This window comes from Agelaius phoeniceus, chromosome 4 (assembly GCF_051311805.1).
Source record: "Agelaius phoeniceus isolate bAgePho1 chromosome 4, bAgePho1.hap1, whole genome shotgun sequence".
Classification (NCBI taxonomy): Eukaryota; Metazoa; Chordata; class Aves; order Passeriformes; family Icteridae; genus Agelaius; species Agelaius phoeniceus.
Window position 1 is genome coordinate 57,712,421 of NC_135268.1, and position 14,858 is coordinate 57,727,278.

At 37.0% G+C, this 14,858-nt stretch overlaps 1 protein-coding gene across 10 annotated transcripts in view; it reads right to left on the reverse strand.

Annotated features, from left to right (window-relative positions):
- Positions 1-14,858, reverse strand: part of SLIT2 (slit guidance ligand 2) — a 260,841-nt gene that overhangs the window by 2,305 nt on the left and 243,678 nt on the right. For 7 of the 10 annotated variants that reach the window (XM_054633202.2, XM_077177664.1, XM_077177662.1 and 4 more), the window contains 3 exons: positions 10,810-10,964; positions 4,815-5,103; positions 638-849 (listed from right to left, as the gene is read on the reverse strand). In XM_054633202.2, the coding sequence (XP_054489177.2) occupies positions 638-849; positions 4,815-5,103; positions 10,810-10,964 (656 nt within the window). Of the gene's footprint in view, positions 1-191; positions 281-637; positions 850-4,814; positions 5,104-10,809; positions 10,965-14,858 lie in introns of all 10 variants that reach the window. The other 3 variants (XM_077177667.1, XM_077177666.1, XM_077177669.1) reach the window with 3 other exon arrangements.

Genomic DNA, 14,858 nt, shown 5'->3' on the forward strand with positions numbered 1-14,858 from the left:
TATAAAGGCAGCTAAAAATGAGACATCTGTTAAAAGTTCTACAACCATATTCTTCTATTCACATCTATGTACAATACAAAATAAATGCCATCTGCGGTAAGGGAAAAGGGTAAGGGAGAGGGAGAGCTTTGATAGACAAAGGAGAAAGAAAAAGGTAGGGGGAAAAGTCATCCTGTTTTCATCCATCTCACCTGCATAATTCGCTGTGATAAATCAGTTGAAGCTGAGAGGTCAAAAGTAGAGTTTGTGATAAAACTAGGAGCAGAATCATTGGATTTGGCTTCTCAGTTGCAGAAGGTAGAGAAACAATAAATACAGAAAGATACAGCAGGTAAAAGGTAGTAGTTAAATATAGTAAAAATGTGTTTCTGAATAAAGGCAAAAAAAAAAAAAAAGAAATGTTTTCACAGCAAAACGTTTGATGAAAAAATCCTCAAAATGCAAACAAATTCATGGAAAAGGCTTGGTTTTTCTCTCATCAAGATAAAGTCTTATGGTAGAAAAAAAAGCAACAAATGTGTGTGTTGTGGAAAAAAAAATTGGTCATGTTTTTGGCTGTTCATGTGCTTGGCTGTTCATGTTTTACTAAAAAAGCCCATTTTCTAAGACCACAACAACATGAATGAATTTTTTTTACCTTTATCACAACTGTCCCCCGTGTATCCGCTGCCGCATTCGCAATATGGTTTCCCAAGTCCTGAAAGCCTACATTTGCCATGTTTACACCTGATGGATTGGCAGGGGTTAAGCAGCATTTCCTCTTCATCACAGAGGACTCCCCCATGTCCCTGCAGGCATTTACAACTGTATGAAAATGCATTGATCGGCAAGCAGGTACCATGCACACATCTACAGGGGAAACAAGCCCAAGAGAATAAAAATAAATTATTCATCAAAGTTCAGGCTAAGCAACATTAACTACAAATACTTTGGACTGTACTCAGAAGAAATTGCTTTTGTTTCTAATGGACTTTTTCAGTGAGATGCAGTGAAGTGGTTTAACTTGGTATGCAGGTTTACACAAAAGAAGCTGCAGTATAGAACTCCCTCTCACCAGAAAATAGCCACTGTAGATGTGTTATGGAAAAATTTTACAGGCCACAAATATTAAAAACAACATTTCCTGTCCACCTACATTTTCAGCATGCTTTTGAGAAGAACACAGTGAAATCAAGCCAAAGAAAAAAGATACTCACCTGAAATCCTGGTTCATGTATCATTTAAAAGAAACTCCATATTGTCACTCACGAAATATGGGGCTCCCAGCACATAGACAGGTCAGCTACTTCCTAAGAGAAGCTATTCTGACTCAAGCAATGGCAGTTTCAAGTTGCACATGTGCTTTCCCTTCAAATACATTAGTCTGTATTGCCAACTGCAAGTAGCAGGGCTTGTAATACATGAGGCAGTTCTGTGCTTCACTGCAAGGCAACAGCACTGCCCCAGAATTCATACCAAACCTCACACTAGGTGAGGCTGTGCATTGTCAAGTCTCACCCAAGGTGATTAAAGCAGCTAATTTCCCAGCTGAGCTTCAATAAACATTTGGGGCAGGCTCAAATCTTGTTGTTAATATAAAAAAGATTGTGAGTTAATCTGCATCTGCTAGGTTTTGATGTACAGTAGTATGGGAGCACACAGCTGGTCTTACTTCTCTTGGAGAGGGAGGTGGTGCTTCCCAAAAGGAGGATGCTTAATTACCTGTTCCTAGCTGTAAGCTGAACATCAGGGGATTTCATCTTCTGAAACCATCACCAATGACTTGGAATAAAATGACTTCCCTTTCCTCATTTGGCAGCACAGGAACAATAACTTCCTTCCAAAAATAAGGTTATTCTCTTTAGCTGTTGTTTCCATAGAAAAATTTTCTATCTAATTACTATTTCTTAGGGAGATCACAGAGAAAATTCCTCTGTAGGGAGGAATGCAATCCTGACATACAAGTCACCCTTGCTGATGTTTCTGCCCTCTAATGTTTTTCCTCTCTATAGTGTACAACTCTTGAACTTACAACCTCCTTAGTATATTATGACAGCTACCTAAATAAGTGAAAAAAATGAGATTAAAAAAAATCCCATTTGATCTAAAATAAAACAATTTGTTTCAATTTGAAGATAGCAAAAATTAATCTAAAATTGCATGTTCTCTTAAAAGAGGAATTCTATTAAGAGGAACGTTTTGAAATTTTAAGATAACATAACCAGTCTAGGACTAAAACCTGCAAATATAAAACTAATAGGTTAAGCACCTCCTACTTCTCTATTAGTCAGTGTTTTGAAGCAACCACATTCTCCACAAAAATTGAAAATTGTTCCTGTGGTTGAAGTCTGATATTTCAAAACTGTCATTTAGCAATTCAAAATGGAAGGCTTAGACAGTATCACGGGGCAGATAGCCTTTGTTTATTTTTCATTATGTTCAGCATTTGATCTTTTCACCATATATAAAAATCCACTTTTAGGACATCTGATCTACAGCTACTCAGGTGGCACTGACATCCTGCCATGCTCTATACAGGCTTTAGATATCAAAGCAATCTGTGTCAAGATCTTTGGTAAAGTTTTGCTTTGACTTAGAAGATGATTAAATTTTAGCTAATGCCAACTCTCACACTTTTGTTTCCACCTGCTCTTTGAAGCTCTAAATTTCATTTTCTGACTGTACTGAAAGGAACATCGAGCTAAGTGCAAACTTTTGGGCACCGTTTCATCTCATCTAATTTTAGGTACCTGTGTCAGGCACTCAAGTTGGATGTATAATTGCCATAAGCTCCAGACACCGTCAGTCATGGGGAGAAATGAGCTTATCTAGAGGATGATTAGACGACCTTAGTTCTTATTTACTCATTTGAAATGTGCTTATTCCATTACTGACTAGAGAACAAACTTTGGTCACTATATTTTGAATTCAAACACCTAGATGTAGGTAAATGTGTCTTAAGCCTTTTCATGATGTGCAAAGATCTCTAAAAGATCATCTACTTTTTGAAACAGAGATCACAGTGACAATTCTGTTACTCAGATAAAGCAGAATGTCAAACTGTATTAGATGGATAAAATGCATCTATTCAATGGACAATTTAGAGATGAATCAAGAAATACAGAATGAAAATCCCCTGGAAGTAAAGAACAACAAAGTTCTCCTCCACTCCAAAAAAAAAAAAATAAAAAATTGGTTTGGCTTTCTTTCTTAAAAGCTCACAGCACTGTATACAGCTGAAACAAATGCAATACTTTGAAGAGCAAACAAAATATTAACACTGTGCTCATTTACTTCTGTCTTTGGTACTCCCTATATCTGATACTGATAACTTCATAATTTGCTGCAAAAAAGCACTCTAGTTTGGGTGATAATGTGCACAATTATAAGAAACAATGAAGAATCTAGTACTTCAAAGACAGTTTAAAGAAATTCTCTGGCATTTCTGATAGTAGAACTTGTGGGTACAGTTTGATTGCATTTTTTAATCCTGAAGTATTGAAATATAAAGTCACATTTGCATTTTATAACCTGTTGTTATAAAAGTTGTTTAAAGTTACTGTGAAAGAGGACAGCCTAAAAAATTGACCAATAAAAAATTAAATTATATAATGATATCCTTCATAACCTGACTGCTCTAGCTTTGGGAAGAGTTCAAAACTTTAAAGGTACTGAAAGAGTCTATAACCAATATAAATAAAACCGTGTTGCAAAGCATGCTAACTGCTGTACAAAACTTTAAAGGGTCAGACTCTCCACACACTATGTGAAAAGATGATTTAAACATCATTTTATATAGGAGTTGAAAATCATCTTATTAGAATCTCTTAGAAAACTTAGGCCACTGGTCCTTAAAAGTCAAAAATTACATAGGCAAATGCTGCACTGAAAAAGCAATAGCCAAAAGATCCAAGCAGGCTTGCTTGAACAGAAAAAAAAAAAAAAAGAAAAGAAAAAAAAAGATGTTGCCAAGCTGTAATAAGGACAGTGGTAAGGACAAATAGAATGGCATCTTGCTGCCCAAGATGAATAAATACAAAATAGCTTTGAACTTCTGAAATTTCTGATCTTCTTGTGCTGGGAGTCCATGAACCCAAATAGAATCTGTCTCTACAGTAAATTTGAAAGGTGAATATGCATAGATATCAATACTATCATATACATAATTATACACGTCTTTTTCTATGTCCACACATTTATATATAAGAATCTTTCTACAGACATGCATAAATATCTAAACTAAAATTTTCTGCTCAAATCAGTAAATAGAATTACCACACTCAGACTTAAACCAAAGTTCACCACAAAGATTGAAATCTATTTTCCTCCTAAAACCTGGGGTACTCTGAAAATATAAAATATTAGGTATGTCCATTGTATCAGTTTTCAAAAACACAGTAGAGAATATTATTTTTAATTATTATTAATAATATTAATGATTTAATTACCTTATTCTTTACAACTGAAAATAAGAAAATAGGTTTTTTTTTTTTCATTTGCAACTACTTCAAAATTATTTTTGTGCCAAGGGTCATACCCACAGTTCCATCAGTGCATCTCATTACAAAAGAAGCCCATACAGAAGTATGCAAGAGCACCTCCCAGGCTTTAGGCAAAACTTCAGCGAGATGTGTGAAACTGCTCCCCTGAACTGGGGACTTTCCCTCATTAGGTTTATGGAAAGAACATATGCTAAAACCTAGATGCTGTTTTCACTTTTACATGCCCAGGTTATGTTGCTTCTTGCAAGTGTGAACTTTTATGGAAAAAAAATACACATAACAGGAGACATATGTGCACATTTTACTACTGTTTTTTCTTGAGTTAGGACATACTTATTTCCGAGACAAGGGTCGTTGGTTTGTTGATCACAGAGCGGTCCGGTCCATCCGCCTTCACACTCACAGGAGAAGCCTGACTGGCTGGTAGCATGGCATGTGCCATGCACACAAACTTTCTTATGGCAAGGCTCACAACCTGGCAGAATTCCCACTTGCAAGGGCACATTTCTGAAGTCTTGGAGTTCACTGTTGATATACAGATTCCGGATGCAGCCATGGAAGCTGGTGCCGTTCTGCCCTGGCGACTGGCGCAGAGCTGCTATGTTGTTTTTCACAGGCATGCCTAGGAAATTAATAATAGCAAATAACCAGTGTAATAATCTCACAATTTTCTATACCATTTTCTCCATTTTTAAAACACTTTTAAAGGAATGCTTCTACTAAATTAATTATTTGTAGCTATTCAAACTAGAACCACGAACAATAATCTAGTTTTTGGAAATTGTCCTCGTTGTCAAGCATGCATGTAAACCAGCTCAAAACCTGTAAATCTCTAAGTCATGCTTAAGAGATGAATATAAGATTTCACCAGCAAGGAAGCTCAGAGCTGTGAAAAGGTCAGCTTTGCCCAGTTTTTCCCTAGTGCATTTAAATCCATGATAGCACACAGTTTCTGAATCCCAGAAAAACAAAGGTTGTTGAAATTTAGCAGCTGATATGTCATTTTTTTGTGAGCTAAGATACTCAAATCCAGAAGAATTTAGTAGGACCAGTTCATCAAAATGGAGCTAGCATACACATTTCAAATGTGAGCTTTTGCTATGGAAAATTTCTTGGAAAGGATAGTTTAACAGGTTGAGGTTCCAAAACCAAAAATACTTTTGTTTAGCATGTATTAAAGACAGACTAATAAAATAAAACTAAAAGCCATTCATAGTTTGCCATTAAGATATAAAACAATCAATAATAAAAATAATTCAACATCCAACTACTATGTGTATACACTTTTAGATAATGCGAACGTCCCTCATGTTGACCATTTTCAGAGTAATTCCTCTGTAACAGTCTATAGTTGTAACAGGTGTAATTAGAGCAGTAGATGTGATGCACTTATTCTGTTATAATAATTCAAGAATAATTCAGAATAATTCAAGAATAATTCAGAAGGAACATTACTATCAAGTGTTCTCTTGTAAACATGAAGTTCTTCTACTCCTACCCCCTGCTTTTTGTTTTCTTTTAACTTATTGCCAACATATTAGCCTATAGCAGATAGTTCTTAAGAGAGTGCTTTCTAATAATGAATACACAAATGCCCAAATGAGTCCTGAGATTCACAAATAAAGGAAATCAAAGTACACCGAGCATAAAAAGGATCTGTTTACCTGAAAAAAAATATTCTTATTAGCTGCATAGGTTTATTCCTAGACAAAATCAACAGTTTTCATTCTGGTACTTGAATAATGACAAGAAAGCAGAAATGTTCTGCATAGTTCTGCATAGTTGCTCCTTAACCATGTAAACTGATACTTTTAATAACTTTCTATATTACTATGAACAGTTCAAGAGAGTTCATGCAGTAACCTAATGAAGTAGACGTGCCTTTACTTTAGAGGTTATTTTAATTTCATTTGTGCTAGGCTTCAGTGATTATAGAAATGAACAATATTGTATCCATACTGCTGAAGCGCCTAATCTTCTTTCATCTTATCAGTTAAGTAAATGTATAGGGTTTGTGTGGCCAGGCTTCTCCAAGAAGCTGCCAAAAGTGTCCACCGTGTCCAAGAGAGCCAATGCCAGCTGTGTCCAGGATGGACCTCTCAAGTATGCCTAGGCCAAGCCAATCAGCTGTGTGATAACATATCTATAAAGGAAAAAAACACAAAAGAGTAATTGTGCAGATGTGACCAGAGAGCAGTGAGAATATTTGAGGAGCAGCTCTGCAGACACCGAGGTCGGTGTAGCAGGAGGAGGAGGAGGTGCTCCATGCAGCCCTTGGTGCAGCCCATGGTGAGGTAGCTATGCCCTGCAGCCCATGGACGTTCACAGGGGAGCAGAGATCCACCTGCTCCATGGAGGAGACCATGCTGGAGCAGGCGGATGCGTAAGAGAAATCTGTGACCCCATGGGAAGCCTGTGCTGGAGCAGGCTCCTGGCAGGACCTGTGGAGAGAGGAGCCCCCACTGAAGCACGTTTTCTTTGACTTGTGACCCTGGGGACCCATGGGGACCCATGCTGGAGCAGCCTGTTCCTGAAGAACTGCATCCCATGGGAAAAAAGGGATCCATGCAGGAGCAGTTTGTGGAGAACCATCTCCCCTGTGAGGGACCCCAGCTGGAAGAGGGGAAGGACTCCTTTCTCTGAGGAGGAAGCAATGGCAGAAACAACGTGATGAACCATAACCCATATGCCTCATGTGCCTGCCCTGCTTGTAGGAAGGAGATAGAGAACTGGGGGAAAAGAAATTAAGCCTGAGAAGGAAGGGTGGGGGGAAGGTGTCTTTAAGAAATGTTTTACTTCTCCTTATCCTACTGTGATTTGGTTTGGTAATACATTAAATTAATTTCTTCAAGTTGAGTCTGTTTTGCCACATCAGTAATTGGTGAGGGTTCTCTCCCCATCTGCATCTCAACTCATGAGCTTTCATTGCATTTTCTCTCCCCTGTCCAGGTGAGAAGGGTGATAGAGTGGCTTTGGTGGGCACCTGGCACCCAGGCAGGGTCAAACTGTAAAATAGGCTTTGAACTATTATATTAAAGGACTCAGACTGCAAACAATCATGAGTTTACATCTCCTCACATCTACTTGCCATATTCTCAAGCCAGGGACAGGGCAGAGTCATCAAGACCCTTTCACCCTGTTGTCTACCTTGAAAGCCACACTCAGCTAATGTTAATAGAAAATGCTTGAAGTATCTCAGCAGAATAGATGCACTGAAGTTACTTTTTATAAAAATAAAAGGTGTACAAAACTAAGCACACCAATGCAATGCTAAACTAGATGTTATACTTAAAAGTGTCAGGCAACTTAGATGTGATTTCTGGGAACCATATAAGCACATATGTTTGATACCAGGCAATAGGTGGTATATCACACATGATTCAGAAGGTTTTTGTCTATTTTCTCTAATAAGGGAGACATTTGGAAACACAATAAAAACATATGCACAAGCTTTCAGCCTATACACTTTTGCTTCTTCTAGCAAGATACCAAATGTCAGAAGGCCAAAGTGTGTGTAAAACCTGCTTATATTCTTTAGAAATATTTCTTAGATAATTTTTATATAAAGATTCTTTACCAGTTAGGAAAGAACTGACATAGAAACAATACAGAAAAATATTTCAGATCTATTTTTGGCAAGGTAAGAGAGTTGTTCCCACCTCCTTTTAAGCTTTTGGATGCTGAACCTGACTACAGGTAAATGACTGTTCAAGGAGGCAAATGGTAGGAATCTCTCTGAAATAACAGTCACACAGTAAAACTGTCGAAACGAGTATCTAATTCTAGAAGCTGCCAGAACAGAGCAGGCACAAATGAGAAGCAGCTGATACTCTACCTGTCTCAGAAATAGGGACATCCATGAAAGAAGGTGCCACTCTCAACTAGTAAAATATGCTCTAATTTCCGAGAGAAGAATGTGAAGTATCAGTGATGTCTGTGACTCCTTTGAAGAATTTTTGAGAAGAAACAGATTGTCCCTTAAGAATTCGTACAAAAGCCATGCACTTTCAATATGATTTACTGAAATTTGTTACAGAAAGACTGAAAAATAACAAGCACGTGTATTCTGACCACACACTCCATACACTCAGAAGAGGCAAAAAAACCCCCAAAAGGTATAAATCAATTAGTTCAGTTTTTGTAAAAAAAAAAAAAAAAAAGTTAAATTACCCCTTTTAAACCAAGCTACATATTGTGACCCAAGAGTAACATTAAAAAAAAAGGGAGGAAGGCAGAGAGAGAGGGAATGAGAGAGAATGAGAGCATATACTGTACAAGGGCTTGCTGTTAAGTCTGAATTTCAGCCTGCCAACTGAGGTGATGCTTATCAGAAATGCCATTTTAGCAGGAAAGTGGTAAGAGTAAGTGTAAGCTACATGATGATTTAGGTGTCAAACTAAGACTTTGGCAAAGATAAAAATACTGCATAAAAACCTAGTGAGAATTTAAGTTCTTAACTGATGAAAATGTGTAATCAAATTCCCTAAAAAAAATCTAGATATAGTTGGATAAGAAAAAAATTACTGAATCTCAAAAAGATGGGTGATATAAAGTTAAAAGAGTGAAAATTACCTGTCTTGAGAATTTTAAAAAATCATAAACAGATAAATTTGATAAAGAAGAGGAAAGATTAAGATCTGAATGTCAACGTACTGGATTTTTTCCCTTTATTTTGTTACAATGTGCTTCTATGATTGGTTTTTATTATTTTTTGGATCAACATTTTCTATGAAAGCAGAATAATTGTCTGTTTGGAGCCTGAATGTGAAAAATTACATTAGAATAAACACAGAACCTCCCTAAGGAACATGCACTAGAATGCAGAAGACTGCTGCTCTTAGGTATCAAACCACTAAGAGAAAAGATTATTTCCAAAAAGTTATTCTTCCAATACTTGAAGATGACAATGCAGATTATTATGATTCTCTTAATGGAGGCACAGATCTGCAGGGTGAAGAAGCAAGGAAGAGAACCATATGTCACAAATCAGCATTGCAGTGGTAACAATGTGCCCAGAATAAATGTTTACAGTTGTCAGTCTGGCCTCATTTCATCAAAAGGTGCTTATAACAGACAGGAGGATTATTGCTCTGCACTAAGCTCAGCTTTCAAGTAATACAATTGGCCTCAGCAGTCATTAAACAAACCAATGTTGATAACACAAGTAAGCAAGCACACAGTGTCCTATCAGAGTCTAGGACCCCCTCTTCCAAATGTGGCACAGGACACTGTGTAAACAGAAATGATACACAGGAAAAAATGCAATGTGCATTTTCGGAGAGCAATCCATGTTTGAAGGCATCAGTACCTCAAACAAATGTATCTCTGTTGGCACAGCTTTTTGCAAGGAGGCAAGATGCTTAAGTCTAAAAAGTTATTCTCAAATATAAAAGAAATAGGCAAAATGAAAAAGAAAGTACATTTTTTTTAACAGAAAGAACAGATCAGAAGGAAATTCCTTACATGCCTGTTGTAAGAGTATAAGCTTGAACTAAGTAGACCATGAAAATCTGTAGCTTTTAAAAAGTATTTAAAAACCATGCCAAATCTCTGAACTTTTAAGAACTTTGACTTGCTACCAAGTAAGAAGGTACTAAGTGTTGGCTGAATTTTCTGACTTTTACCTAGATTGCACAGGTCCAAAGAAATCCAGCAGAAACTGCTAGTTAAAACAATGTGTTTGAACTCACAGGTCTACAGAGTAACTGGCATCAAATGATCAAAATTTTTCAAATCATTTAGCTGCTCAAGTTAAACAAACAATTAAGCAAACAATATTTTTTTTTCTCAAAACAAACAAAACCTAAGCCTGACACATACAGCGAAGCAACTCTCTGGGCACATTCTTTCCTAGTGTCCTAACTCTAATCAGCCCTAATCAGTAAGATCTCCAGGCATAAATTATACTTCATGGCTTTACACACTGCTATCATTTCCTGCAGATATCAGTACGGGGAAACAGGAATGTAAAATGAGCAAAACAGAATGCTACCATTCTACACTTTCTGAATAGGCATTACTAAATCTTCATGCAGCTAAACAAAGTTGAGCACACTTCTTCAGTATAATAAAAGGCTAAATAACAGCAGAAATTTACAAAATTTTACAGTTATAAAAAATAATAATTATAGAAAAGCCACCAGTGTAGTTTGAGGACATATTATTTCTTAAAATTGAAGCTATTGACATTAACTGCCAAAGTTTCATCTTAAGGAGTTATGTCAATGAATGAATCTCTTTAAGAAACACAAGAATGTGTTCCTTAAAACATGTTACCACAGTAAATTATCTGTAATACCTCTAGTAAGAAGCAATAAAATCCTCTTACCTCCTACATACAGTGGAGAATCAAAGTTCAGAGTGGATTGCTTGGACAAGTTGGTAATTATCTTAGGGCTTCCTCCATCAATAGATAAAGATAGAATCTGATCCATAGCTAGCAGCTCCACAATGTGGAAATTTCCATCATTAATAGTTTCCACACTGCAAAATAAACATTAATAATAAACAGTTGATGGTCAGGTTAGAACAGCTTTTTACCTTTTCCCCCTTTAAGAGTCAATAAAGTTTCAGAACAGAACTTCTGTAGGAGTGCACTCCGCTGAAAATTCCATTTTAAGCAAAGACATGCACATATGCTTAAAAGCCAATACAATACAATACATCCCTTCTTCTGGACTAATGATGACAGGGCTGAAATCCCTTTTCTATGAAGACAGGCTTTGGGAGCTGGAGTTGTTCAGCCTGGAGAAGAGAACACTCTGGGAAGACCTTATAGCAGCTTTTGAACATTGAAAGGGGGCTTGTAAGAAATATGGAGAGAGACTTTCTACCAGAGCCTGCAGTAACAGGACATAGCCCAACTGTTAAACTGAGAGAGGGTAGATATAGATCAGATAGAATCTATTAAGTAAAAGAAGTGACATTAAAAAAAAGTTCTTTAATATGAGGGTGGGTTAATATGAAATACTGGGACAAGTTTCCAGAGAATTTGTGGACCTGTTAGTGGAAATGCTTAGGGATCAGGTTGGATGGGGCATTGTACAACTTAATCTAGTGGAAGCTGTCCCTGCCCATAACAAAGAAGATGGAACTAGGTGGTTGCTTAAGGTCCCTTCCAACTTAAACCATTATGTGATTCTAATATTACTTCAAGACCATATTTGCATGCAAGTCTCTGTGTATCCTACATTTTGCAGAGTATTGGGTTTACTTATCTTGCAAATATGAAGGCCTGAGTCAACTCCAGTGATAAATAAATCTATTTCATGGAATATGGAACTGCATCTAACTTTAGTCCTGCCCAACAAAATCATATCATTGGTCCAGACAGCTCCACTGACACTTGCAATAAAGTTATTTGTTATCTTTATTGGACATGGTTACTTAAGTGTGTTCAGCTTCTGGCTAGTACAGTGAATATGAATGTTGTATTTTTTTTCTCTCATCTACATATTATCTGCTTACTAACAAGATATGAACTCACTAGTAGGAGAATGCCTGAAGGTTCTCAAGGTGGAAATGCTTACTTCAAGCATGGTGCTTACCCTGCCTAAGGAAGAGCTTACTCATGCTGCTGGACACAAAAAATAGCTGCTGGTGCTTATCAGCCTCAATATCTATGGAGCAAGTGCTTAAGTGCAGGAACTACTCTGCACTTGAACACTGCTTAAATACATCAGAGAAGGAAGAATATCATTACTCAGTTCTGGGACTGAATATATCATTGTACTTGCACAACTTGTAGTCCATTTTCCATTGCAGAAATAGAGCTGAATATATGCATGCAAGGTGTGAGCTGTAGTCCAGAGACCAAACTTTAAAAGCATTCCCATGAAAGCCTTTATTTGTTTCAGGGCACCATCAAGTAAGTGAGCTTAATCCTTTGAAAAAAGTTATTTAAATGAACCAATTGTATGATAGCCTGAAATGGACAGTCACACAGTCAATTAGCTCTTCTCATTGAGAAAGCAGGATAGCTGAAAGGGATTAAGTTCCTAAATCTCAAGGCAAAAATCAAGCAAATTACCTTAGAACATCCTTAGTGATGTTTTAATTAAGCTAAGTGCTTTTGTCCTGGAACAGATCAGCAGCACACTTGGTCATTCACAGCTGTGACACATTAAATAGCTTCTTAGCCATTTATTACCAGCTCTGTGAACAGCCTTTGCTTACTATGGATCAAAGATCTGCATGGTAGCATGCATGCTTTACACAAACCCAGCTCTATTTGAGAGTGCAAACACATGACAGGGCAGACACTGGCACAATAAACACTTTATGGGAGCTGTCAGGAGGGGGACTGCCAGTTTCCATGGGGGGAAAAGAAACAGTCAGGGTTTATCATTCCTAAAGCGAGAGACTTATTCAAGGTATCAAGAGATTTGTTTGATCTGATCAAGCAATATAAAAGATGCTGTGATTAAGTTACTTAACACATTTCAATGAATCCAACCAAAAATGTGTGCTAAAAAATCAAAGTGCATATAACTTGATTTCAGGAAGCATGTAATATTTCTTGATGCAATGTTCTTGTTTCAAGGAAACTTATTTTACAACTTCTAAACCTTTCACTCAATAGCATTTATAAGAATAAGAGCAACACAAAAAATGCATTTTTAGAGCAAGGGGTAGTTCCAGGGATATACAAACCATAGTGTGTGAAGGGAATGTGTCTCTGATAAGAGTGATTATTAAAAGCCTCTGGTTTAACCTGTTTCACTGGTAAAAATTTACTGCAGAAAGAGAAGCTCTCCTAGGTAAGGATGGTTTAAATTGAAGAGGAAATAAACTCAAGGCATATTTGCAATATTTCCTGCCAATGCACTTACATTACTTCTAGCCCATTTCCCATTGGAGTTATGAGAGCTGAATGCATAGATTGTAATGAAAAGCTGTAAGAAGAACTGACTTAAGGCTTCTGGTACTCTGTGGAAGAATAATGATCTGGGAATAAATAGTCCCACATTTCCAATAAATATATGATGAAAACTAGTTTACAGAATGAAAGATTTTTTTTTTATGTAAAAAACAGTTAACATTTAAAAATGGATGCCCAGACAGAATAAAACACAAGTGGATCAAATTTTTCCAAATAACCATCTCCAATGAATGAATATTATTTATTGGTCTTGGCAGTGCCATCATCCCATTTCTCAGATTGACTGATGACTGCTTTTGGGATGCAGGCTCTTCCTGCAGTCAGTTCCCATGAACTGGGAGGACAGGAGGGAAGCAGAAGGGAGGGACTAGAAGGAAGGACTGGAAACATTCCAGGAGACAGCTTTTAATAGGTAACAAAAGTACAGAAAGACAACATGCAATGAATGGATAAAAAGAAGGTAAAGACCTTAAAAAGGGCAGGAGATATCACAAAGATTCTGGGAGGTAAAACAGTAATAACTGGAAATAATGAAGGGATTTGAGTGAACTGTGTAAAAGGTTCTGTGCTACAATACACTCTTTTCTAGAACCTGAAATAGACATTAAACAGTACACAGTTTGGAGAGCTATCTCTAGATGCACATATATACCTATAAATCAATGCAGAAATGTATTTATGACTTCCAAAATAGAATGATGAAATCACAGACAAATTTTGGTTGGAAAAGACCCCTAAGATCATCAAGTCCAGCAACTAAACAGCACTGCCAAGTCCACCACCAAACAATGTCCCTAAGTGCCTGATCTACACTTCTGTTGAATACCTCCATGAATGGTGACTACACCACTTCCCTGGGCAGCCTGTTCCAATGCTTGACAACCATTTACGTGATGAAATTCTTCCTAATATCCAATCTAAGCCTTTCCTGGTGCAACTTAAGGCCTTTTCCTCTTGTCCTATTGCTTGTTATTTGTGAGAGGACTCTGATCCTCACCTGGCTGCAATCTTTCAGACAGCTGTAGAAAGAGATAAGGTATGCCCTCAGCCTTGCCTCAACAACAGACTTCACTACAGTTGGACTATCACATGATAGCTTTCAAATATCTCAGAAACTCACCATTATGCTTATCAGAAATAAAATGTAGCTTAATAACAGAAACTAAAAATAGTAACTAAAAGTGTGTATCTGCTTCACTAAACAACTGTGTCACTCTGTAACATGTAACTACATTTCCTGTCCCTCTCTTCACTACACTTCCATTCTTCATTTGTCACATAATTCAAAAGAGACAATCAACTATGTAAGGGAGATGCTTCTTGTTATTTTGTAACAGTAACCTAATTGGGGCTCTTTGTTAATTGTTCACTTTGTTATTAACTCCTTCCATGTTTATGTTTGGTTTTTTTTTTCTGTGTGAGTACTGTTTTTCAATCTTTCTAGATTAATCTTTATAGATAACTATAATGGACAAGTGTGAATTACCAACATTTGC